Source organism: Protopterus annectens, chromosome 4.part0, assembly GCF_019279795.1.
Source record: "Protopterus annectens isolate FY-2018-M chromosome 4.part0, PAN1.0, whole genome shotgun sequence".
NCBI classification, from domain to species: domain Eukaryota; kingdom Metazoa; phylum Chordata; order Ceratodontiformes; family Protopteridae; genus Protopterus; species Protopterus annectens.
In genome coordinates, this window is record NC_056733.1 from 894,190,795 (window position 1) to 894,214,930 (window position 24,136).

General features: G+C 44.4%; 1 protein-coding gene across 2 annotated transcripts in view; it reads right to left on the reverse strand.

The window, feature by feature from the left end:
• PISD (phosphatidylserine decarboxylase) overlaps positions 1-23,854 on the reverse strand; it is a 318,298-nt gene extending 294,444 nt beyond the window's left edge. The window contains exon 1 of one of the 2 annotated variants that reach the window (XM_044068852.1): positions 23,527-23,854. In XM_044068852.1, coding sequence (XP_043924787.1) covers positions 23,527-23,723 — 197 coding nt within the window. In that variant the 5' untranslated portion in view covers positions 23,724-23,854. The remainder of the gene's footprint in view (positions 1-23,526) is intronic. The other variant, XM_044068853.1, reaches the window with a different exon arrangement.
• Between the last annotated feature and the right edge of the window lie 282 nt (positions 23,855-24,136).

The window sequence follows — 24,136 nt, forward strand, 5'->3', positions numbered from 1 at the left end:
TACATATATATATATATATATATATATATATATATATATATATATATATATATATATGCACGTGTGTGTGTGTGTGTACATATATATACACACACAAACTACAAATTCATATGTATGCATACATAGTCACACATATGCATGCAATATTATAAAATATACGGATATGTAAGCTTACACTCAAACATGCTGTTTATTTACTTAAATTTGTTAACCAGGTAGGTGGACTGGCAGTTTCTGGGGCCTTTTCAGCCACAACTTGGGCCAAAGGCAAAACAAGACTGACATACTTATAGTAGATTACATTTATTTTATAAATATGTTAAAAATGGACTGACATCACAAACAGTTCCACAGCAATAGCATCTTGCATTTGTAAATACAGAGATATTACATTAGTAGCATTTACAAAGTCAGAACTTGTATGCATTCACAATATGCGGTCTCACCTACATTGTGCAACATGCCAGATATTACTGAAAGGCTGTCTTGGCAATGAAATATATAATAAAAAAATATTTATATCTTTGCTTGAGCACTGACGTATATCCATCATAGTATTTGCACTGAAATATGACAAAGAACTTCCCTTTAAGTCTAGTCTTGATGATTGGATGGGTAGAGACAAATCTACACAAGGACCGTCATGTACAGCCCTGCTTGATTTAGGAGGTGACCACTATTAAGTGCTTGAAAAGGGACGCATGAACTTATAAGCGTATTCTACTTACAGGTGTACATAGCTAGAATCTCATGTTTAGAATAATTTCTATGTTCTTAATGAATAACTAGCCAATTCTGATAATGCACAGTAATAAAGCCCTGACAATGACCCAGGCCACCACAGTTTAATTAGTGACCTGCTGGAGTTGGCATGGGGGAAGGGAGGAATAGAAGGATTAAATCCTGCTTGATTTTCTTTTTTGGGATGGGGTGTGCTCATAAGCACAATCTCTGTGGTAGAATCTCCAGTGGAGAATAAGGAACACATCGAGGTGCAGGTTCACTAGGGGCCAGGGTCACTTGACCATGTCACACACAGGTGTGGTGTGCACTACAATGGCAAACTGCGTGTCGGCCCTACAGATATGAATGACTGTGTGTGTGGGTATTAGGACTAAACTGAAAATCAGTCCCCATCCCTGATGGCACCCTCTGTGAGGTCACCTCTTGCCCTGATGTAGGGGAACAAGTAGAAGAGTTGAGAGACAGAGGCTTTGATGGTCAGCAGGCAGCAAAGACAAAAATAGCCAAAAAAAAAAAAGGCATAACAGCTGTGAACTGAACTGAAACGTTCCTTCTGTCATAGCATGTGCAATGAACACACATACGATACTACACACATGTATTCAAACCTGTGCTGGAATGTGTAGCATGTGCATTGGGCAGATACAAGATACTACATAGGTTTTTTATCAAAATGAAGAATGACACTTCTTAGCTTAAAACTGCAAAAAATAAAGCCAGAAATGTAATTTTTTTAGTACACAATGTTGAAAGAATACTTGTGTAAAATCTTACCGTAACTTTAGATGTCCTTCTCTTCCATGTTGCAGTAATAATAAGTGTGTGATTCCCCGCCTCAAGCGACCAAAACATTGGCTCCTTTACAAAGGCTTAAGCCTGGCTGTTGTAGGTGCGTGAGACATCACATGTAGGGCCATAAACCAGGGACCTTAAATGTGACATCTGCATGCACAGACCTCAGAACTTACATGCCCAGTTGGATAGTCCCATAGAGAGTAACAAGAGATGTCAGCCAGAGGTACAAAGTGTCATATGCTGGCTAATCTGCCCCAGAACTAGGGTAGAGCTTCAGTGTCCTAAAGTATGTCAGTAGTGAAAAATGGGGATAGGTGGGTGGGAAGGAATACTGCAACATGGATGAGAAGGACATCTAAGGTTATGGTACGTTTTTACACAACTATTCTATGTCCTTCTATTCCTATGTTGCAGTATTCTTAGTGAGGGACAGTACCACAGCTTAATTAGAGAGAAGGGTGGAGGTAGTAGATGTAGCTGATTCCACAAAACCCTGCAGGATTGCTCTAACAAACCCTGCCTGGGCTGTGGAGACGTGGTCCAGTTTGTAGTGTTTGGTGAAGGTGCGTATTGTAGACCAGGTGGCTGCTTCCAGGATGGAGGCTGTGCCCAGGCCTTTGAGGAAGGTTTTGGAGGTTGCCACGTCCCTGATCGAGTGTGCTCTTACCTGTTGGGGTAGGTGCTTGCCATGATGGGAGTAGCAAAAGGAAACAGTTTTCCTGATCCAACAGGAAATGGTTTATTTGGAGACTGCCTTGCCCAGGGCCCTAGGGTGAAAGGATACAAATAGTTGGGATAGATTTTCTGATGGGCTTAGTTTTGTCTAGATAGAATCTTAGTTGTCTGTGTACATCCAGGGAATGGAGTATCCTCTGTCATTGGCTGGAGAGGGGACAGAAGGTGAGCAGGTGAAAGGATTGGTTTAGGGACATTTCGCTGACCACTTTAGGCATGAAGAAGTGTTAGTTCACAGGGTCACTCTATCCTTACAGAAGGTAGTGTAAGGGAGAGCAGGCCATAAGAACTTGCAACTCTGATGCTCTTCTAGCTGAGATGAGGGCTACCAGCAGTACAGTCTTCCATGTACACATCTGGAGCATAGCAGCACTAGCTGGTTCAAATGGGGCCAGTGTTAGTTTTTCCAAAATTAAATTTAGGTCCCAGGGGGTGAAATGGGTTTTCCTGGTGGTCTGATGTGTATGACAACTTTCAAAAATAGCTTGACGTCTCGCCTGGATAGTAAAGGGGGGGGGGTCTAGTGGTAGACAGGCTGAAATTGCCGATAGGTTGACCTTTACTGAAGAGTACGAAAGATCAGCCTTAATTAGTTCACACACACAGATAAGGACTGGGGGGGGGGTCTGCCTGGCAGGGGTCTCTGTCTTTATGGGGACACCATTTGGAGAATCTTTCCCATTTTGATAAGTAGGATTTCCTAAGTAGTTGGTTTCCTGGCCTCCCTCAGGACTAAAAGCATGTCCTCTATGAGTAGTGGTGTCTGAAAAGGATTAGAAGTTTATCACCCAGAGTGTTAGGCCTAACATCTGCTGGTGAGGATGAATTAGAGGTCCCTTTTGTTGTGTGAAGGTCCACCTTGTGGGGTAACTTGTGGTGATTGCCTTTGGCTAATGAGAGAAGTAGGGGAAACCAGTGCTGCCTTGGCCAGTAGGGAGTCACCAACAAGATTTTTGGTTTGTCTTCCCTGATTTTCAGGAGGACTTTCTGAATGAGAGGGAAGGGTGGGAAAGCATACAGAAATTGTCCCTTGAATGGAATGCTGAAGGCATCTATCCTTCAAGCAAGTGGAGAGTGGTCATTAGTGCAGAATTTTATCAACTGTCAGTTCTGGGAGGAGGCAAACGGATCTATCTGAGGTGTGCCTCACCGGTGGACAATGTCTACAAAGGTATCCCTGTTCACCATTCACTCGTGCTGTAGAGTGGATGTTCTGCTGAGAATATCCGCATGTTTGTTGTCCTGAGAGGGGATGCATGTTGCCTGCAGGGTTAAGTTGTGCCTGGAGGCGAGGTACCAAATTTGTAGTGTTATCCAGCATAGGAAGTAGGCCTTGGTCCCTCCCTGTTTGTTGAGATAACACATGACTGTGGTGTTCTGTGAATATCTGAAGGGGGCCTAGATGAAGGATAGGAAGGAAGGCTTTCAGAGCTAGAAGAACTGCAGTCATTTCCATCACATTGACAGGTTTCTTTTGGAGGGTAGGATTCCAGGCCTCCTGTACCATGAAACCTTTCATGGTAGCCCCCCCCCCTAGGTCTGATGCATCTGTACGTATAAGCTGGATTGGGGAAGGTGGTTGTAGTGGAAGGCATGGGTTCAGAAGTATTTGATGGATCTACAACTTTAGTTCTGATTTGAGGCAGGGCAGGAGGGTAATTTGTTGGTCTAGGGGATGTTGGTGTTGTGATCACACATCTTTCAGGTACCATTGCAGCTTTTGCATATGCATTCTGGCTAGGAGCAGCATCGGGATGGTGGCTGCCATGAGCTCTAGGATCTGCAGGAATCGTCTTGCAATAGGCTTTGGAAGTGAGTGGAGAGTGACAGGACTTGTCCTGGGGGAGGAAAGCCTGCATCAGGTCTGTTCTGATCCTGCAGCCTACAAAGATCTTGTCCTGCTGAGGGATTAAGGATGATTTTAGGAGGTTGAGGGTGAATCTCAAGCTGTGAAGTAGGGAAGTGGTGAACCTCAGATGATTTTGGTAGGTTTCCTCTGTTTCTGCTAGAATGAGGATGTCGTCTAGGTAAGGGTAGAGTTGGACACCTTTGGTTCTGCAGAAAGCTATGGCTGGGACTAGGGATTTTGTAAATACCCGGGGTGCAGTAGATAAACCAAAGGGTAAGGCTGTAAATTGAAAATGAGAGCAGAACCCTGTGAAATGTAAGAATTTTCTGTTGGAGGGTTTTATGGGAATATGGAGATATACTTCCTTTAGGTCTATAGTGGTCATAAAGTCCTGGGCTGGCAATAAAGGAAGAAGGGCTTGAAGGGATAACATTCTGAATGATGGAACGTTTAGGAAAAGGTTTAGAAAGGATAAATCTAGTGCTGGTCTCCAAGGGCCATCTTTTTTAGGGACCAGAAAAAGTCTAGAGTAGAAACCTTTTCCTTACTGGCCTGGGGGGATAGGTGCTATGGTTCCTAATCTCAGAAGGTCTTGCAGTATGTGAGGGAAGAGGTGGAGTTGATTTTTTGGGGGAAAAGGAATGCCCCTTGAAAAGGGTTTTCCCTTCCAGGAAAGGAAATATCCATTTTGTAGGACTGCCAGTACCCAGCGGTCTGATGTGATGGATTTCCAAATGGGGAGACCGTGGGAAAGGCGGGCCTGACAAGGCAAGTTGAACAAGGCAGTCGTGCATTGTTGGGTCCACTTCTATCTTTAAAAGGCTGTCTTTGCCTGGGTTGTGAGGCAACTGGTATGGAGGAGGTTTTCCTCCTGGTTCCTCTCCTATGCCCGGAAGAGGAAGGGGTAGCAGAGGAGGGGGGGCCTCCTGACAGAGGAAGCCTTAGCCCGGTAATTCCTGTAGTATTTAGGGATGGGGGACACAAGCAAGTGCTTGATGTCCTGAAGCACTTTACTTTTTTCCTGCAGGTTTCTGAAGAGGTCTGCAGACTTTACCAAACAGGAGGTTGTGGTCTAATGGGGCGTCTGGTATTCTGGACTTAAAATCCTCTGGTAGGGGTTGGAGGCATAGCCAGGAGTATCTGCGGAGTACTGACGCAGAAGCAACAGACCTAGCAGAGGCCTCTGCTGCAACGTAACTGCATCTAATAGAATGTCTGGTTACCTGGGAGCCAGAGACAGTTTAGATGCTATCTCAGACTTGGTGGGATAATTAGGAGTGGATGCCAGGAGAGGAGAGGCTTGTGAGACTAGGTCCAAGGCAGATTTAATCATATGGCTTTGATAGTTGATAGCTTGGAAGGTTAGGGTGGAGGAGGTGTAAACCTTTTTTTCCTATCCTGTCCATGCTTTTGGTATCCTTATCAGTGGGCAGAAGAGATGCTGAAGGAATCAGTCTAGATTGCTCATCAGGGGATACAGTAATTACAGCAGGGTCTTCCAGGGGTGGCTTTACTAGGAATTTCTGATCATCTTGAACTTTGTAGAACCTGTTAGGTCTCTTAGGGGCCAGGGGTCGTCAGTCTGCGTTCTTTGATGCTGAGGTGAAAGTATCAAGGTAGGCAGGGATGACAGGTGGGATGGCTGAGGGCGAAGGAGATTCCACTTGGAGGAGTTCAAAGTACCTCCCTTTGGGTGTCAGTCATTTGGGAAGTGTCCCATTTAAAGTATTCTTTAATTTTTGTGATGGTCTCTCCACAGGTGATGTCCTCTGGAGGAGAGTCACCGTCTATGGATTCCTCATCTGGGGAATAGTATTCAAGAGGGGAGGCAATTTGTGAGGAATAGGAAACTGATCCATCAGAAGACGAGTAGTAGGGTTCCTGTTCTTCCTCTCCTTCTTCGGCAGTAGGCAAAGGGAGAGAAATGGCAGAAGCAGGTCTGGGACTAAGCACTGGAATAGTGGAAGAGGAAGTGGCTGTGGGCCGAAGGGGCATGAAGGCCTGCATCAAGGAGCTGGTAAATGATTGCCAGTCTGGGATTCCTTCAGAAGGTGGAGCCAGGTGTTTTATTTTTTGTTTTCTTTTAACAGGTGTAGGCCTGGGTTCAGGTGTCTGGGAAACAATAGGGGTTTCAGGTTGTGGAATCCCGGTCGGTTGTCTGATGATATCTGGTGCCTACTCGACATTGGTAGGGGGCCGACATCAGGGCCATCTCTGCAGACGTGCTGGCTGTAACTTCTGAAGTGGCTTCCTTTAGGGGAGCTGTTGAAGTAGACTGTTCTGTTGGACATTCCTCAACCCCTATATCGGAACCTGGCAGGACATCCGATGGCGGAGAGGCCGAGTAAGTAGGCTTGGAAACCTTGGCCTTTTCCGTAGTGTTTCCATCGGAGTGGCCAATTAGGAATCCATCCTGAGCTCAAGTTTTTTCAACTTCTGGTTTTCTATGTAGAAGTTAAGGGTGGCCAGATGGCTACGGAGGGTCTTTGGTACAAAAGATCGACAAATGGAGAAAGCAGTATAGTCGTGCTCCCGGTCTAGACAAAAGACGTAACGGTCGTGCATATCTTTATGCGGTATCTGGCTCCCACATAGGCATTTAACCTTCTTAGCTGACATTGGCCAACGGTAACTACAGCAAACCAAACTCTCAAGCAAATAAAGGCAAAAATCCTCAATGGGGTACTTGGCTTTAGAAGTCTTCGAGTAGAGGAGCGAAGTGATTGATGTGATGTCGATTGGGGCTGAAAAGTTCTGAGGTCTGTGCGTGCAGACGTCACATTTAAGGTCCCGGGTTTATGGCCCTACGTGTGACATCTCACACACCTACAGCAGCCAGGCTTAAGCTTCTGTATAGCAGCCAACATTCGGGTCACCTGAGGTGAAGAATCCCACACTAAGAATACTGTGACAAATGAATAGAAGGACATCTTCAGTTGTCTGACGTCCATATTCAAAGTAATTCTAAACAGCTTTTGGTGCCGTCAGACACCCAGGCTATTCTGCTTCACCTGTGTTAAACTTTCACATCAACAGCACAAGTTTTTTACTGTTTTGCAGGGGGGCAAGCCCCCCTGCACCCCACATCCCCTGCAAATTATATATACTAACTCCAAGATTGCACTACAGTGAGGAAAGGGATAAATTTCTTGATCCTCGCTATACCGTGACCGCCATTCTCATTGCCGAACCCATAATAATGAATCATGCTGTACATTCGTTATCATGAGTTCGGACTACTGCAGTTCAGGATTGTGCACTTTTAAAAGTGTACTTTCCTTGAACTGACGTTCGATCAACCGCACTTCCAGTTTCTGATAGTAAACCGTATTACATACATGTATTCATACCTCACCTGGAATGAAGGCCATGGTTCAGTTATACAGAGGGAAAAGAGGATGCCACACTCATTAAAACAAAGTTCTCCAGCATAAACAGGCAGCAATATTTTTGTACTAACAGTGTGTGTTTTTGCAAGGTTATCAGCCTCTGAAAAAGGCATTCTTTTGATATTGTTACTGTAAACATATTAAGAAACTAAAGAAAGTTAAAGCACATCTCTGGTAAAAGAATGAATGAATGAATGAATAAATAAATTCTAGAGTAAAAGCAAAGGAAATAATGTCTATTTCTTCATGTCCCATATTTAGCATGCCATATGGCTTGGGGAAATGCATCTTATGTACAGAGTTGGAGGAACAAAGAAGCAGATGAAGATTTTTTTTGACATCACAGAAAAACATCAGGGAAGAAATGTGAACACTTCTCAGAAATGAAAGCCGAACATGTACGAAATTGTACAAGTAACGGGATGGAGATAAAAAGCCTCAGACAGTAAAATAACTCTCAAGTCTCCATGTTCGAACTACTAAACATCTCATGCAAATACTGGCAGTAATGAGCACACCCATGCAGTAATATACAACCACCGCCAACAATGGGTGCACCCACACAACTTAATATAAAACATTGCCAACAATAAGCATACCCATGATGTGATATTTACCAACAGGCATATCCATACAGCAGTACTGTAAACTTTACCAGCAATGAGCACACCCAAGTAGCAGTACATACCAACAATAATGAGTACATATACACAGAAATAATTGCCAACAATGGGCACACATATGCAACAAAATCTACACTGACAACTTGAGCCTGTCAGACGAGCAAAAATGTGCTCCAAAGAGACAGTGGAAGCCTCTCTTTGCATGGTAGTATAGTAAACTCTCAGACAAACACAGAAAATAAGGAGCAGACAAGTTATTAAATCCATGTAATATGTATTTTAAGTTTTTAACTGACTAGGTTGTGTAAAATCTTACCATAACAGTAGATGTCCTTCTCTTCAATGTTGCATTATACTTTAGTAAAGGGATCTCCTGCCTACAGTAGCCCAGTGTCCGGCCAGTATACCAAAGCCGTAGGTTTTCAAGGACATTGCAAGTCACATGTATGCTCCCCACTCACAGCGTAGGGCAAAAAGGTGACGTACGGACATACATACCTCAGAACTGAATAGCCCCAGGAGGAACAACTGTCCAAGAAGAAAGGAAGGAACATGTACATCCAGAAGGAAAAGAAGGAGCAGAGAAAAGGGGAAGGAGAGAGGGCCGGAATACTGTAAAGGTGAAGAGAAGGACATCGATAGTTATGGTTCAGACTTTACACAACTGCTCTAGGTACTTCCATATCACCGCTGCAGTATTCTTTACAAAAGAGAGAGTACAAAAGCTCAAGAAGAAACCTGGGAGGAGGAAGGGCCAGAAGAGCCTTCAAAAAAAAACATGCAGGACAGCTCTGCCAAAGCCAGCTCTCGTCCTGGAAACATCTAATTTGCAATGTTTAGCAGAAGTATGGACAGAAGCCCCAGTAGCAGCCTCAAGGATGGAATTAGTATCTAAACCTTTGAAAAAAGCACCACAAGAAGCCACACCCCTGGTAGAATGAGCCTTTACAGAAGCAGGAAGGTTTTTCCCATGAAAGAAGTAACAAAAATAAATGTTTACTTAGAGATCCATGAAGAAATGAGTTGCTGAGAAACAGTGAAACCTTGAGATCTAGGATGAAAACAAAGTTTATCAGACTTCTAAATGATCTTAGTCTTATCCAAATAATATCTGAACAGTCTATGCAAATCCAAGGTATGCAGAACTTTCTCAATGGCAGATGGCGGCAAAGGAAATAAAATGGGCAAATTAATAGACTGATTAAAGGAGAATACAAAAGCTCAAGAAGAAACCTGGGAGGAAGACGACAATCCATTAACCACCCTGACCACATTGGTATGAAGACGCACCCTCTCCCTATGAAAAACTAAAAAAAGGAGGAGCAGCCATAAGGGCCTGAAGCTTAGACACCCTCCTAGCTGAAGTAAGGACCAAACAAAGAACAGTGTTCCATGTACATTGCTGCAAGGAAGCTGAATGCAGCATGCTCAAAAGGAACACGAGTCGATTTTTCAAGAACAAAATTAAGGCCCCAAGAAGGAGGAACAGGCTTCCTGGGAGGCCTAACATGAAAGACACCTTTTAAGAATTTGTTTGACCTCAAACCTACAGACCAAAGGAGAAGTCAAAGGCAGACAAGCAGAAATAGCTGAAACCTGAGCTTTAACTGGAGAGTAAGCCAACCCAGCATGAAGCAATTCCCATAAATAAGAACCACAGGAACCTCCAGAAAAAGTGGATCCTGGTTATGAGCAAGGCACCAAACCAAAACTCTCTTCCATTTGGAGACACAAGATTTCCTGGTGGTAGGTTTCCTGGCCTCCTGCAGAGAGTACAGTTGTGTACACTTACCATAAATGTAGACGTTCGAGTGCATTCACTGTTGTAATCATCACGAATAACAGAGACTTAGTATTTCTGCATCAGTTGCCGTCGCTCAAGGACGGACGTCAGGTCGTCAGTGGTACAAAATAAGACAGCCGGAGCCATTATATCAGTTTTTCTTGTCCTGTCACAAACCCCCAAGAGGGAGCTAGGTTATGGTGGAAGAACACCACCAGTAGAAAGTGAATACCAACAATTCATTGTAAGGGGAGAGAGAGAGAAATTGAGAGAGAGAGAGAGAGAGAGAGGCAAGGGGGATGGAGGGAGGAAAACCAGGACTGCACCAGTGAATATACTCGAACATCTACATTTATGGTAAGTGTACACAACTGTACTATGTTCTTCGTGTTTCACTGTTGCAGTCATCACATTTGGGTTGATTCCCAAAGCTGAAGAAAAGGGTGGAGACAGTCAAGAAGACTGGGGACTGGCTAGGATGCCCTGCAAGACTGTGGTGGCAAAGCCTGCCCTGGATTCGGAGAAGATAGGCAGGTGGTAATGCTTGGTGAAGGTATGAACAGATGTCCATGTTGCGGCCTCCAGGATGTCCCTGGTGGGGACCCCTCTGAGGAAAGCTGCAGAGGTGGAGGTTGCTCTGGTAGAATGTGTCCTGATCCCCTTGGAGAGAAGTTTCCCATGATGCTGCTTGTAGCAGAAATGGATACAGTGACAGTGTGCTATTCATTTGGAAATGGTTTGTTGGATATGGCCTTGCCCTCTGCTCCTGCAGCAAAGCTCACTAACAATTGATCAGTCTTTCTAAATGATTCAGTCCTGTCTAGGTAGAATCTGAGCAGTCTGTGCACATCTAGAGAGTGCAGAATCCTTTCCCCCTTGTTTTGTGGGTTAGAGAAAAAGGTAGGCAAATGAATGGATTGGTTGAGAGCAACACTGGACACCACTTTTGGCATGAAGGATGGGTTAGTCATGAGGTAGATCTTGTCAGCATGGAAAATGACAAAGGGTGCTACAGTCATAAGTGCTTGTAGCTCGGATACTCTTCTAGCTGAAGTGATGGCCAAAAGCAAGGCTGTCTTCCAATAGAGAAACTAACTCTGCTGAAGCTGCTGGTTCAAAGGGGGGCAGGGTGAGCTTTTCCAACACAAAGTTTAGGTCCCAAGCTGGGGTAGGTGCTCTTCTGGGTGGCCTCAAGTTGTTAGCCCCTCTTAGGAACTGTTTGATGAGAGGGTGGGAGAAGAGAGGTGGCTCTGTGCTGAAATGAGCAGAGATGGCAGAGGCATGAATTTTAATAGAAGAGAAGGATAGACCCCTGTGTAGTAGGTCAGCCAAGTAGTCCAGGATGAGAGGTAGGGAGGGCTGTGCCATTCCGGCTCCCTTAGCCTGGATGCAGGTGCAAAACCTTTTCCACTTGTCAGCATAAGACTTTCTAGTGCTAGGCTGTCTGGCCTCACGTATAACATCTAGAACTTGTTTGCTTAGATTGGCAGCTTGTGAAGTGGTCAAGGATTAAGCCAAGCTGCCAGATTGAGGGTCTGCAATTGGGGATGCATGAATTCTCCATTCCTCTGGGTCAGGAGTGTTGGGATCTGAGGAAGATGCCATGGTGGCAGGGGTGACAGGCTGCGCAGCAGTGGGTACCAGTGCTGGTGTGGTCAGTCTGGGGCAATCAGGATTGTCCTCGGTTTTTCCTTCCTTATTTTGAGCAGTAGCCTTGAAATGAGCGGTAGAGGGGAGAGGGAAATGCATAGACCAAGAGGATGACCCACTAGAAGGATAGAGCATCCACTTTCCAGGCCTTACTGTGAGGTTCCCTGGTGCAGAATCTGCTGAGCTAATGGTTGGAGTGGGAAGCAAAGAGGTCGACCTTCAGGGTGCCCCATTTCTGGGTTACAAGGGTGAATGTTCTTTGGTCTAGCTGCCACTCATGTGGGTCCAGAAGATTTCTGCTCAAGTTGTCTGCCAGAGAGTTTAGAGAGCCTAACAAGAATAGTGCTAACAGGTGTAGTTGCATGGCTGAGGCTGTGTGCCAAAGAGTCATAGCGAGCCTGCACAGAGGGTACGAGTGAGTCCCTCCCTGCTTGTTGATATACCACATCACAGTGGTGTTGTCTGTTTTGATCAGCAGAGGCCCTGGGGAGAAGTAGGGGTCTGAAAGCTGTCACAGCATGCTAAACAGCTAACATATTTTTGGTTGATATGCAGATGAATTTGATTTGGGCTCCATTGGCCCTGAATGCACCTGCCATCCAGGTGTGCACCCCAGGCATAGTCTGATCATTCTGTGGTGAGGTCTGGGCAAGTAGGCTGTCAGGTAGGTTTGTTTTTCTGATGTAAGGAATGCCATCTTGGATGCTGTGTACAGGCTTGCTCCCAGGAATACATTTTTATGTGGGTACTAGTTTGGATTTCTTTTCATTGATGGTATACCCCAGGGAGGTCAGCAGGTCCTTTACAAAGGTCAGGTGCTTTAGCAGCTTTTCCTGACTGTCTGCCTGAATCAAGCAGTTGTCTATGTATGGGTAAATTTGAATATTTCTTTGTCTGCAAAAAGCAATGGCGGGAGCCAGACATTTTGTGAAAACTCCGTGAGCAGTGGATAAGCCAAAGGGAAGCGCAGAGAACTGAAAGTGCAGTGATCCTACCCTAAAATGTAGGTATTTCCTGCATGATTTCCTGATTGGGATATGTAGGTAGGCCTCTTTTAGGTCTAGTGTGGCTAACCAAGCATCCTTGGAGAGCATAGGTAGAAGCTGCTGGAGGGTGAACATTTTGAATTTTGGTATCACCAGAAAGGTGTTTAGAATGGATAGATCTAGGATGGGGCACCATGTGCCTTCTTTTCTGGGTACCAGGAAGAGTCTGGAGTAGAACCTGTGGCCTACCTGTTCTGCAGGAACATGCTCTATTGCCCTCATAGAGAGCAGGGAAAGGACTTGCTTTTTGGCCTCTGCCCACTGGTTTGGTGGAAGATCTGGGGTTGGTAGAGTGTGGAAATAAAATTTGTATCCCTGGGACACTATGTTGAGGACCCAGCAGTCGCTGGTAATGGTGGCCCAGGTGCTTGCGTGGAAGGAGAGTTTTCCTCCTAGGGGCAGGTGGGCAGAGGGAGGGGGTGGAAGTGTAAATTTATTGTGAGTTCTTACTATGAGGGGGTGGGCTTAGCGCTCCCTGGTTTTGAAGAGGAGGAACTCCATTGCTTACATCTCTGCATTCCTTGGGGCTGTTGTCTGGAGGGGGCCTGCTTCCCCAGGGTCTGGGCTGAGCTGACCTGGAGGGAGCAGGAAAGGACCAGTGCTTGGAGGGGCAATGCCTACTGAACCTCGGTGGTTGGACCTGAAAGACGTCTTTAACTGTCTGCATAGATTTAGCTTTTTCTTCCATCTTTTTTAAGACCTCCTCTGCCTTGGTGCCAAATAAGTTGTCTTTGTGCAAGGGTGCGTCAAATAATTTGGATTTGACATGGTCTGGCAAGGGCTGTTTCTTAGGCCAAGCATGCCTTCCAAAGACAGAACCAGTGACTGCTGCCCTGCAAGATGCTTCTAGGGAATCAAAACCACATTGTAAGGTGCGCTTAGTTCCTTGACTTGCAGAATTAATGAACTCTTGTAACTCTATTTTCTGCACAAGCAGGAAAAGAAGATATTTTTTGTTTCAGGAATTCCATGGTATGTTGCTGATAGTTCAGCATACGGAACTGACAATTTAATGCTCTAATAGCAAGAGTAGCAAACACGCATAATTTTTTACCCCATCTGTCTAATGCTCGGGAATCCCTATCTGAGGGGGTGGGATTCTTAGCAGAAGTTGCTTTAATTCCTTTAGGTCCTTGAAAGATAACCTCGGAGTGAGCAGTAGGATTTTTGAAAAGAAATTTGTGAGAGTCAGGGACTCTAATACCGGTCAGGTTTCCTGGGAGGAGGAGGGAGGGTGTCAGAAGTCAGACTGGATTCCATAAAAACATCATCAACAACATCCAGGACAGGAGAAATGGCCAAAGGTCTGTGCTGTGGAAGATCTAAGAATTCCCTGAGTCTCTTTTTTTTGACCAAGGGTAGTCCTGACATTCCCACTGGAAATGCTCCCTTAAGGTATGTAGGGTTTCCTCAAAGGAAAAGTCCTCGGGTGGAGAGGCTGAAGGGATGGATTTCTCTGCATCAGAATCCTCATAAGCATTGAGGGGTTACATATCTTCATATTCAGATGCATCAGAGTCATCGGACTCCTGTTCAGATAAAGCTACTGGAGACAAATCTCTTTCTTTTAGAAGGGGTAGCCTGGCTTCCCCGGATAAGCATAATAAGGTCTTCCGCCATTTTAAGCATTTGAGACTGAGGCAAGGAAGCAGCTGCCTGAGCTTGGGTTGTCGTTTTTTGGGTGTGGTTAGTACCCTGGGCCTTAGAAACTCAGTAGTTTTCGAAAGAATGGTAGATGTGAAAGTAGTTGGTCTATGTCGAGAATCGGTAGTACGAAGTACTTCATCGGAAGCCGATGCCTGCCCAGCGGCTCTAGACCCATCCAAGGTAGAGACATCTGCAGGATCCTTAGTCGATGAAGAGTCGCGCAGCATAGCAGACTCCAAAAGGGTCTCGGCAGCAGCCTGCAAATCCACAGAAGCAGGCATCGGGGGCTGCAAAAGCACATCACTGAGGACAGGAGAACTGATGACTAGCTTAACGGAAGAGTCTTCAGTAGTTTTGGACCTGTGCAGTCTGTCTCTGTCTTTATCCTTAAGTTTTTGGAAGATCTGCTGTTGGATGGCTTACCAAAGCCATATCAGATTTCGAGGACTGAGAGCGAAAATATTTAGCTACAATAAGGGCCCGATGACATATAGTTCTGGAGTTGAACAAAGCACAAAAGTGACAGCGGGGGATGTCGTGGTCTGGGCCTAAGCAAGTGACGCAGTAAGAATGAAAGTCTCGGTGTGGTATTTGCTTTCCACAGGCGAGACAATTGTTAACTTTTTCCGACATCGGTAAGAGCAAGAAAAAAGGATCCCCAATGGGGTACTTTGCTTTAGAAGACTTCAACTTCAATTCGGAGGCGAAAAACTCAGGTAGCGGCCAACCGGCAGTCGTACGAACTGCTTCTGCTTCAGGCTCCTCAGCAAAAAAGACTGACGTAATGGTGTCGGCTGCCTTATTTTATACCACTGACGTCCTGATATCAGTTCTGGAGTGATGGCAACTGACGCAGAAATACTAAGCCTCTGGTATTTGGGACTACTGAGGGCTACCCTGGCAGTTATAACCCAAATGTGATGACTGCAACAGTGAAACACTAAGAACATCCTGAAGCATGTCTTCCGAAAAGAAGTGCTTAAAAAAGAATCAGAACTCTGTCACCCACAGTGTCAGTTGAAGTGGGGACAAGTGAGATCCATTGTCTTGTGTGAGTAGGTCCACCCCTTGGGGTAAAGTGTGGCGATTACCCTTGGCTAGATGCAAAAGAATGGGGAGCCAGTGCTGTATGGGCCAAAAGGGAGTCACCAGCAAAATTTTGGGTGAGTCCTGTTATATCTTGAGCAGGATGCTCAATATCTCAGAAAGGGGAAGGAAGGCATAGCGAAACACCCTCTTCCAAGAAAAAAACAAGGTGTCCTCCCCTTCCATGCCAGAGGACTTGAGACTCTGGTGTAAAAGAGAGAAAGTTATCTTTAAGAGGGGGAGGTCAAAAGAGCTACTGGAGGAGTACCACACTGGTAGACAATGTTCAGGAACACTTCTCTGTGAAGCATCCACTCGAGTCTGTGTTATGGACCAGCTCAGAGAGTCTGCCACAATGTTTAGCTCTGAAGGAATATAAACAGCCTTAACAGTCACTTGATACTGGACAGCCAGATCCCCAAACCTGAAGAACCAGTCTGCACATACGTTAGGACCTTGCCCCCACCCCCTTGTTTGCTGATCTGCCACATCACTGTGGTATTGTCTGTAAAATTTTGTGAGGCCCTGGAAGGAAGAGTATGGAAGGCCTGAAGAGCAAGGAGAACTCTCATCTCCTTGACATTGATATGGTCCTCCATCTGACAAATAAGCCAAAGACCCTGAACCTTCAGGACAGCTGAATGAATCTCCCCATTCTGTGTCTGAGGCAACTGAGGAAAGTTACTGAGAGGGGACTGGGGGCTGAAAAGGAAGCCCAGGGTTGGATGACAACTGAAGAATCCACCCACTGAAGCTCTAGTTTGAGGCATGGAAGAAGAGGAACTAGAAAGTTTGAAAGGTGACAATGTTGAAGCTGGACTGACTTCAGGAACCACTGTAGCTTCCTTATATGGAGCCTGGCTAGAGGAAGCATGGGAATGGTGAAAGCCATGAAACCCTGACCCCTTAGGAACTCCCTGGCCATAACAGAGACTTGAGGAAGAAGGAATTGAAAAAAAATGCAACTAGAGCCAGAGCCTTGGGTTGTGGCAGAGAAGCCAGCAAAGGAATGGTCGGCAGCCTCCATCTGAGAAAAAAAACATGATCTTGAGAATGAGTCCGGAAGGATTCCTGGAAATGTACTGTAAACTCCAGGCTCTGCAAGAGTTAAATAGCACAGTGGAGGTGCTGAATCAAGGTCTCTAGGGGAATCAAACCATGGGCTATAGGTAGCAGCTCGTTAACAGCTCATTAGTCTTACTTCTGTTTATCGACTGCCAGATATTTCACTGATGTCATGACATTTGGTGTGTTGTGATTCAATATTATTCATTCACAAAGCCCAAAAAACACACAAACACTTCATAATTGTGAATGTATTACCAAACAGTTAAAGAAGTTGATGCCTGAGACAGACTCTAGAAAGCATGCTGTCCGGAATTAGAGAATGGATGCAGCTGATAACAGAATGACGTATGACCTGAACAGATGGGAGTAAGCACACACACATTTACAGAGGAAAAGGAAAATGTTAGTGGACTGCATAAGAAGATGGAACGGTGGTGGTAAATTACTGGCACTCAACTGTTAACATTTACCAGTCCTCAAAAGAAGTGAATCATCAACTTAAAAAAAATGAAAATTTCAAAGAAAAAGCAAAACAAAAATATTCCATATTTATTTATTTACATTTGTTTACCGGGAAATTCCGACTGGACGCAGGTCCTTTTTCAGCGGATGCCCAGGGACAAAAGCTCCACATCAAGTACATGATAAATAGAGATACAAAGTTGCAGCAATAGTAAACATTACAGGTCGTTGGCTTTAATACAATAAGATATGGATTATCAACAGTATATACACTACATGTTGCAAGTTAAGATTGTTACTAATATTATAAACGACAAGAAACTAAGTTGTCAGGCAAGACTTTAAAGTATGTAGACAACTAGCTAGTAGTGGCGGTAGTATATTTGGGTTAAGAGTCTAGGTGGGGGAGGTAAGGGTGGGGGTGCTAGTCTGGATTAGAACAAGGACAAAGTCAGTGCAAATTTAAGTGGAATTTGAGTGCAGTCTTGAAGAGGCTGCTGGAAGGTAGAGTAGTTATAGAGGGTGGAAGATTGTTCCAAAGTTTAGATATGGTACATGAAAATATGGCTTTTCCTGCGGAGTTTTTGGGTTTGATAACCGAGCTGATTTTTGTTGCATGACCTTAGGGGCCTAGTGGAGTGATAGGGTTGGAGAAGGGTTTGAAGGGAAGGGATGTTAAGGGGGTGGTTAATAAGTTTATGAGTGAGGGTGAGTTGATAAAAGTGAAGGAGTTGTGGGAGTTCTAGCCAGTTTAGTTCTTCAAGGGAGATACAATGATGGCTGTGGTAGGAGGTTCCAGTGCCAAATTTTGCAATTTTGTTGTAACAAGCATCCAGCTTGTGTAGGTCTGTTTGTCTAAGGTTGGCAAGTATGGGGGATGCTTAGAGTAGGGTGGACATTAGCTGGGAATTGGCAATGGAAATTCTAGCTGCCTTGGTCGGAATTGGCAGCTTCGATATAATGGACCAAGTCTCTTGTGAACTTTTTTATTGAGAGAGATATGTGGTTGTCAAATCTAAGTTTGTTGTCGATTTCCACACAGAGTAATCTTGTGTGTTCTGAGGGAGAGATGATGGTATTGTCTTTGGAGAGAATGTTGAAGTGGCGGGTGTTTTGGGTGGCTTTGGAAGGTAGAAGTTTTGACTTACTTCGGTTAAGTAGGAGCTGAGCACTGGATAGCCAGCTTTCTACAGAAGAGAATGATTCCTATGTGATTTGTTGTAGTTCTGGTAGAGTGGGGGCAGAGCAGATGGGAGTAGAGTCATCTGCGTACTGTATAAGAGATGCTTGTGTGGTAGCAGTATGCAGGTTGTTAGTGAAAAGTGAGAATAGCAGAAGGACAAGGATAGACCCTTGGGGAACTCTGAGAGTAACTGGGAGGCGAGGTGACAGGTTATTGTCCCAGATTACTGATTGCTGGCATCTGTGTAGATAGCTGTGGAACCAGTTGCAGGCTGACTGTGAGAAGGAGAGGTTGGGGAGAGTAGTATCTCATGAGATACCATGTCAAAGGCCTTTGAGAGATCTAGAAATACAACAGTAGAGAAGAGGCCATTGTTTTTTTGATGAAGTATAGTGTTGGTGACGGAGAGCAGAGCGGAGGTAGTGCTGTGATATGGCCTGAAACCATGTAGGGTTTTGGAGAGGAAATTATTAGCTAGGAGGTAGTTGGAAGACCTGGGTGTTGATACATTTTCAAGTATCTTGAAGAGAGGGGAGAGGATAGCAATGGGGCAGTAACTGGAGAAGTCGGTGGAGGGGATGCCTTTGTGGAGGGGAATGATGTGGAATATTTTCCATATCGAGGGAACATAGCCTTCTGTTATGGAATGGTTAATTAGAATTTAAATTGGGTAGGCTAGTGTATCAGCTGCAATTTTCAAGTAATCAGGGGGGAGGTTGTCAGCTGCGAGCTTGGTGGGTTTAAGTTTTGACAATAGTCTTTTTATGTTGGAGGTAGATACTGAGGTAAAGAAGAAAAGAGGAGTGGGGGTTAGGAGTTGGGGGGCTGTTGTAGGGAAGTGTTGTTTGTTTAGAGATGTTATAGTTTCAGTGAAGTGTTTGTTAAAGTATTCAGCAATTCTGCTGGAGGAGGGGGAATGGATGGCTGGGGGTATCAACCTTCCCTGGGTGGAGGATAGTGTTAATAGTAGACCAGAATTGCTTAGGGTTGCGGTTGGTAGAGTTTAGGGTGGATTTATAGTAGAGTGCTGTCTAATTTTAAATATTTTTTGGCTTTACTGCGCAGTTTAAGGAATGATTGCCTATCTGAGTTATTTTTTGTTAGTCACCAGTGCTCCCAGGCCTTACCTCTGGATTTCATTAGGGTTCTGGTGGGTCTTTTGTAACCATGGGGCACGCCTGGATCTGACTTTGGCATTTCGTACAGGAGCATGGGTGTTTAGGATGGAGAGGAAGGTAGTGTTGAAGAAGTGGACAGCCTCATCTAGGTTGAGGTAGTTTAGTGATGACCAGTTAATTTTTTGTAGGGAGGAGATAAAGGAGTTGGGGTTGAATTTGGACTTGTTCCGTATTTGCCTGTGGATAATGGGCTTGAGACTGTGTGTGGTGCAAAATTAAGAAAGTGGGGGAGTGGTCACTAAGACGGTTAGGTAAGCAGCCTGCTAGGTAAGAATAAGGGGTTTTCTTGACTAGGATCCAGTCAAGTAAGGTATGATTGTTAGGGCTTTGGTTGATTCGGGTAGGGGATTGAATGAGTTGAGTGAACCCATGGAGATTAAGGTGAATGGCTTATTACAGGATAGCCAGATGATGTTAAAGTCAAGAGAATGATGGTTTCCTGGGGTAGAGCTAGAGTAGCCCAGCTCAGGAGATTTTCCAGGAGTGTAATATTTTGCCCTGGTGGGAAATAGCATCCTATGATATTGATTGTTTTGTTTGGGTTTAGTTTGAGATTGGCATATAGGATTTCTTCATTGTTGTAGTGAGGGGCAGATGCTTTCAGGAGTTGAATATTGAGGTGATGTTTAAATATCAATGCTACACCACCTCCTTTTTTGGACAATCTGTCTATGCGAAGGATGTTGTATTCAGGTGGAAGTATTTCCTCACGTTTGATGTGAGGTTTGAGTTAGGAAGAGAATATCTGGGGAATATATGTTTATGCTGGCATGTAGTTCTTGGATTTTATTGCATATGCCTCTGATGTTTAGGGACATTATAAGTAGGTCTGTTGTTTTCTTGTTGGCTAGGAGATGAGTTGTGGGGGGGGGGGTTGGGTTGGATTTGGGAGGACCAGGGTTTGGATGGATGTCTCCAGCGACTCCAGCGAGGCTAGTTTATACAGGGTGTTTAGGATATGTTTTATATACATAGTAAATTGCTTATGGTATCTTAGGGATATTTTATTTTTGAGTGTGTTAGGTGTTTGATAATGGAGTGTGTGTATTAGGGGGATGTTTTTGGTGGCAGGGGTTGTGTAGGTATAGTGTAAATGTTTGAGGGAGGGTGTTGAGAGAGTACAGTGGGAGTTGTTGGGGCATGTGACTGTGGAGTTTTGGTAGGATATAATGTGAGCTAGAACTATGTAGGTTAGGATTGTTATTATATTAGGTAGTAGCATGATTGTGTTGGATGTAGGGGGAGGGGTGACTAGCGGTGTAGCCTAATTGGTGGTAATTAGGGGTGGGGTTAAGGCTAAGAATAAATGTAGATGTACTGGGGGTGGGTGGGAATAGGGGGCAGGGAGGAGAGCGAAGTGAGCATAGTGAACGGAGCGGGCTAGAACCCCCCCAGGCTAAAGATTGCAGGGTAAGTGTCTAAATAGCAAAAAACAATCTATAGACCTGATTTCAGTTGTGTCCTTTCTGGGTAGATACCTACTTTGAAGCAGACAAAAAGTGGCAGTTTTAGTACCTTTTTGCCTCTGTTTTACAAGTGGGCAGTTCCAGTGTATCTACTGGGTTACTTTTTTTTTTGCCTACAGCTTTATCTTGGTTTACTGATAACTAAAAATAAAAAGTTAACTGGGGAATGTATTTACAGCTGATAGGGGTGGGGGAGCAGCTGCTTTCCCTACCCGTGGGTAGAGCCAGTTATTTCTGCTTTAGACCAGGTACTTTCTACATTAGCAGGCTAAGAGGGAAACGTAGCTGTACACCTACAGTAGCTTATTTTCTTTTTAAAGCCCTTGAGTCCTTGTGGCTGGTTTCTTTACTGCAGATGCTGCCAATGGCCAAGGATTCAGCAAGCGGGGGACAGAGAGAACCTGTTCGCAGAGAACGTGGTCACCAAATGAAAAGATGGAGACAAACAGAATTATTATGCTAAGGTCTCTGAAAGTGGAATGAGAGAGAAGTGTTGTAAAAAGCCACTGAAATAATAAATTATCACCCAGGCAGGAAGAGTATTGGATTTGAGTAGCAGTACGTTACACTATATTTACACCAGTACAAAGTGTTTAGTACAAAAGGCTCAGGCAACTGTTATGCAATCGCATACGAAGCCCTTGACATAAAACACCTTACTTAGTGTTATGTACCAGATAACTTAGGTAGCCCATGAAGTTACAGACACAGTGCTATTACAGATATAGCAGTAGTAATCACAGCAACTATATATAATTATATACTGAACACGTCTTCAAAAATATACATCCAATATAAACAGAACGATACTAAATCCTAGACTTTTCTATTGATAAAAAAGGTCACATAACTTTAATCAGGGTCACAGAAGCATACCGATTCCTGTGGAAGTTACGTCCCTCTCCAGTTCTTGGATCGGTTTTCTGATTAGCTAAGCTATGCTGGTTTTGTGCTCACCTTAAATATCCTACAACCTAGGCCGTGAGGTAGATAAAAATCACAAGGGGTTTCCCTCTCACCAGGAAAAGCATACAGACACTTGCATTAACTGCACACCTTGTACACCCACACAACACTGACATCAGCAAAACTGGCATTCTAAATATTTTATTATTTAGATAATTGTATTTGTTTTGACTTTCTAATACACACAAAAAAAAAATGAACTAACCAAATACACCTCAAGAAGGGCCTGCAATACGGGTAAAGTAACAAAATACACTGCATAAACAACATCCATTTTTCAATGTTATCAAATGGGCGACAGCAACCCTACACACAGACGCGCGCAGACAGACGCATACAGGCGCACACACACAGACACACAGACGCACACACCACACACAGACACACACACAGACGCGCACACCACACACACAGACGTGCGCACACACACACACAGACGCTACAAGACACACACAGACGCTACACACACACACACACACACACACACACACACACACAGATACAGACACACACACACACACAGACACACACACACACACACACACACTCAAGCCAGGTCACTTCCCTTAAATCTGGCTGAATTAAAAACAAAACAAAAAAAAACACCTATGATTATTGTCTATACTACCTGCTTAAAAAAGGGATTCTTCACTATCTCACCTTGTTGACCTAATCCTGAAACACTGGAAATAAATTTTAGGAACACTTTTACCATATGCTGACAGGACAGACTTTACATAGCACTCAACAAACAAAAGCCTGTCTGTTAATGAAAAGTGCCTGAACTGCAGAGTGCAACAGACTTTTCAAAAGAAGCAGGAACATGACTCCTTCTTAGAGCAGGTCCTGTCCTTTAAAAATGCTGCATTTAACTGTGGCTGTTTCATAAAAGGATGATTAAAGTCTCTATCCTGGGAGAGGTACTGTTGAACCTACTCACCTCAAAGGACAGACTGCAACCTGCTCACCTCAAAGGCTAGCCAAGATGCAGTCAAGCTGTGGCACTGAAAAACACAGCTCAGCTCACTGCCAAACAGAGATCCACAGCAGACAAAACCTTTGTAAAATCTAGGACTTTGGCAAAAATGAGTGCTCCAGTCATAATGACAGGGGTGTCAAAGTTAACAATATTAGGACATTCACGAAGAACATAAGATGGCTGTGGTAACTTTAGTTTTAACATTAAACGGGAAATCGGGATACTGAACTATGAACATGTCTGTTTCATTTGTACAAGAAATTAATGTGCTCTTCTGTTTAGTGAAGACAGGCTGCCCAATTAAGCCATGAAACTACAGGCAACGTTGGATTTTCTACTTAGAATGAAAGAGACACAGGAAGGGGGAGGGTTGGTACACAAAGGAAGATGTTAACTCATCAAAGCTCTAATACTTTTTAAGACAGCTAAACCTAGGCCAGCAGGAAATCCATCTGGCCTAAACACAGCCCTTCTATTGTAGCACTGCTTGGATGGTCATGCTCAGAGGAACAAGAAAATAAATCTATAGCCTTCCCAGTTCCCTTAAAATGCCTGCCCCCCTTTTCACTGCAGGCAGACACTGACCAATCCCTGTAAGGCAGCATCCCTTCACTTCATCATCCAGCCCGCTACTCTAACCCTTTTCTCAGCTGCTACTGATGCTAGGCTTAAAGCTCCTGTCTTGCTTTTCTATTTTGTTAACAAATGAAAGCTTCTTCCATAATAGCTAAGACTGCAGCGAGTTCCTATCACATACCTTCCATCACTGTAATTTTTCGGAGCATAAAACCCATTACAACCTGCAGTTAATTAGAGAACTACTTCAAGGATACTTTCATTACCAAAAAAAAAAAGGCAAAAATAATTCTTAAAGTACCTGAAACGGGCTCGCCTGCTTGGACCAGATGAATCCAATAGCAACGGGCCCTTGCTATCTTGCTGTTGTTGTGGGTCCCCCTCTGTTCGGACACCACTGTTCCCCACTGAACGGAACCTCCGGACATGAAGGTTTACTCTGTGGAGGTTATAGCAGGAAATTACAGGATTATTCAAAGGTTTGCGACATCTCACCATTGCCTTGGCTTCACAGCTGAATACCGAAAGCAGTTAAAACAGCACATGATCGCAGGACTGCAGCTAGCTGCCTGCTGCCTCCCCTTCCACTCAACACCGACATGCATGGAGCAGCAGACAGGATGTGACGCGGAGAGAGCCTGCTAATGTCTCACAGGCTTTCTCTGACTAAGCCACTGCTCATGCATGCAGGCAGCTCGTTAGGTGTAAATAAATCAGCTGTTCACACATAAAAGGGGAAACCTCCTCAGCAGCAGCAGTCAACAGCAAGGGACTTCCTAAGGGGAAGGGGCTGAAAAGCATATACAGCCAATCCCACAATAATCTGTTAGGCTGTTTCCCTTTCCCATGCTTTTCAAAAAATGCACAACATCTTAATGGGATATCACAGATATTGGACAAAAGCAATTAGT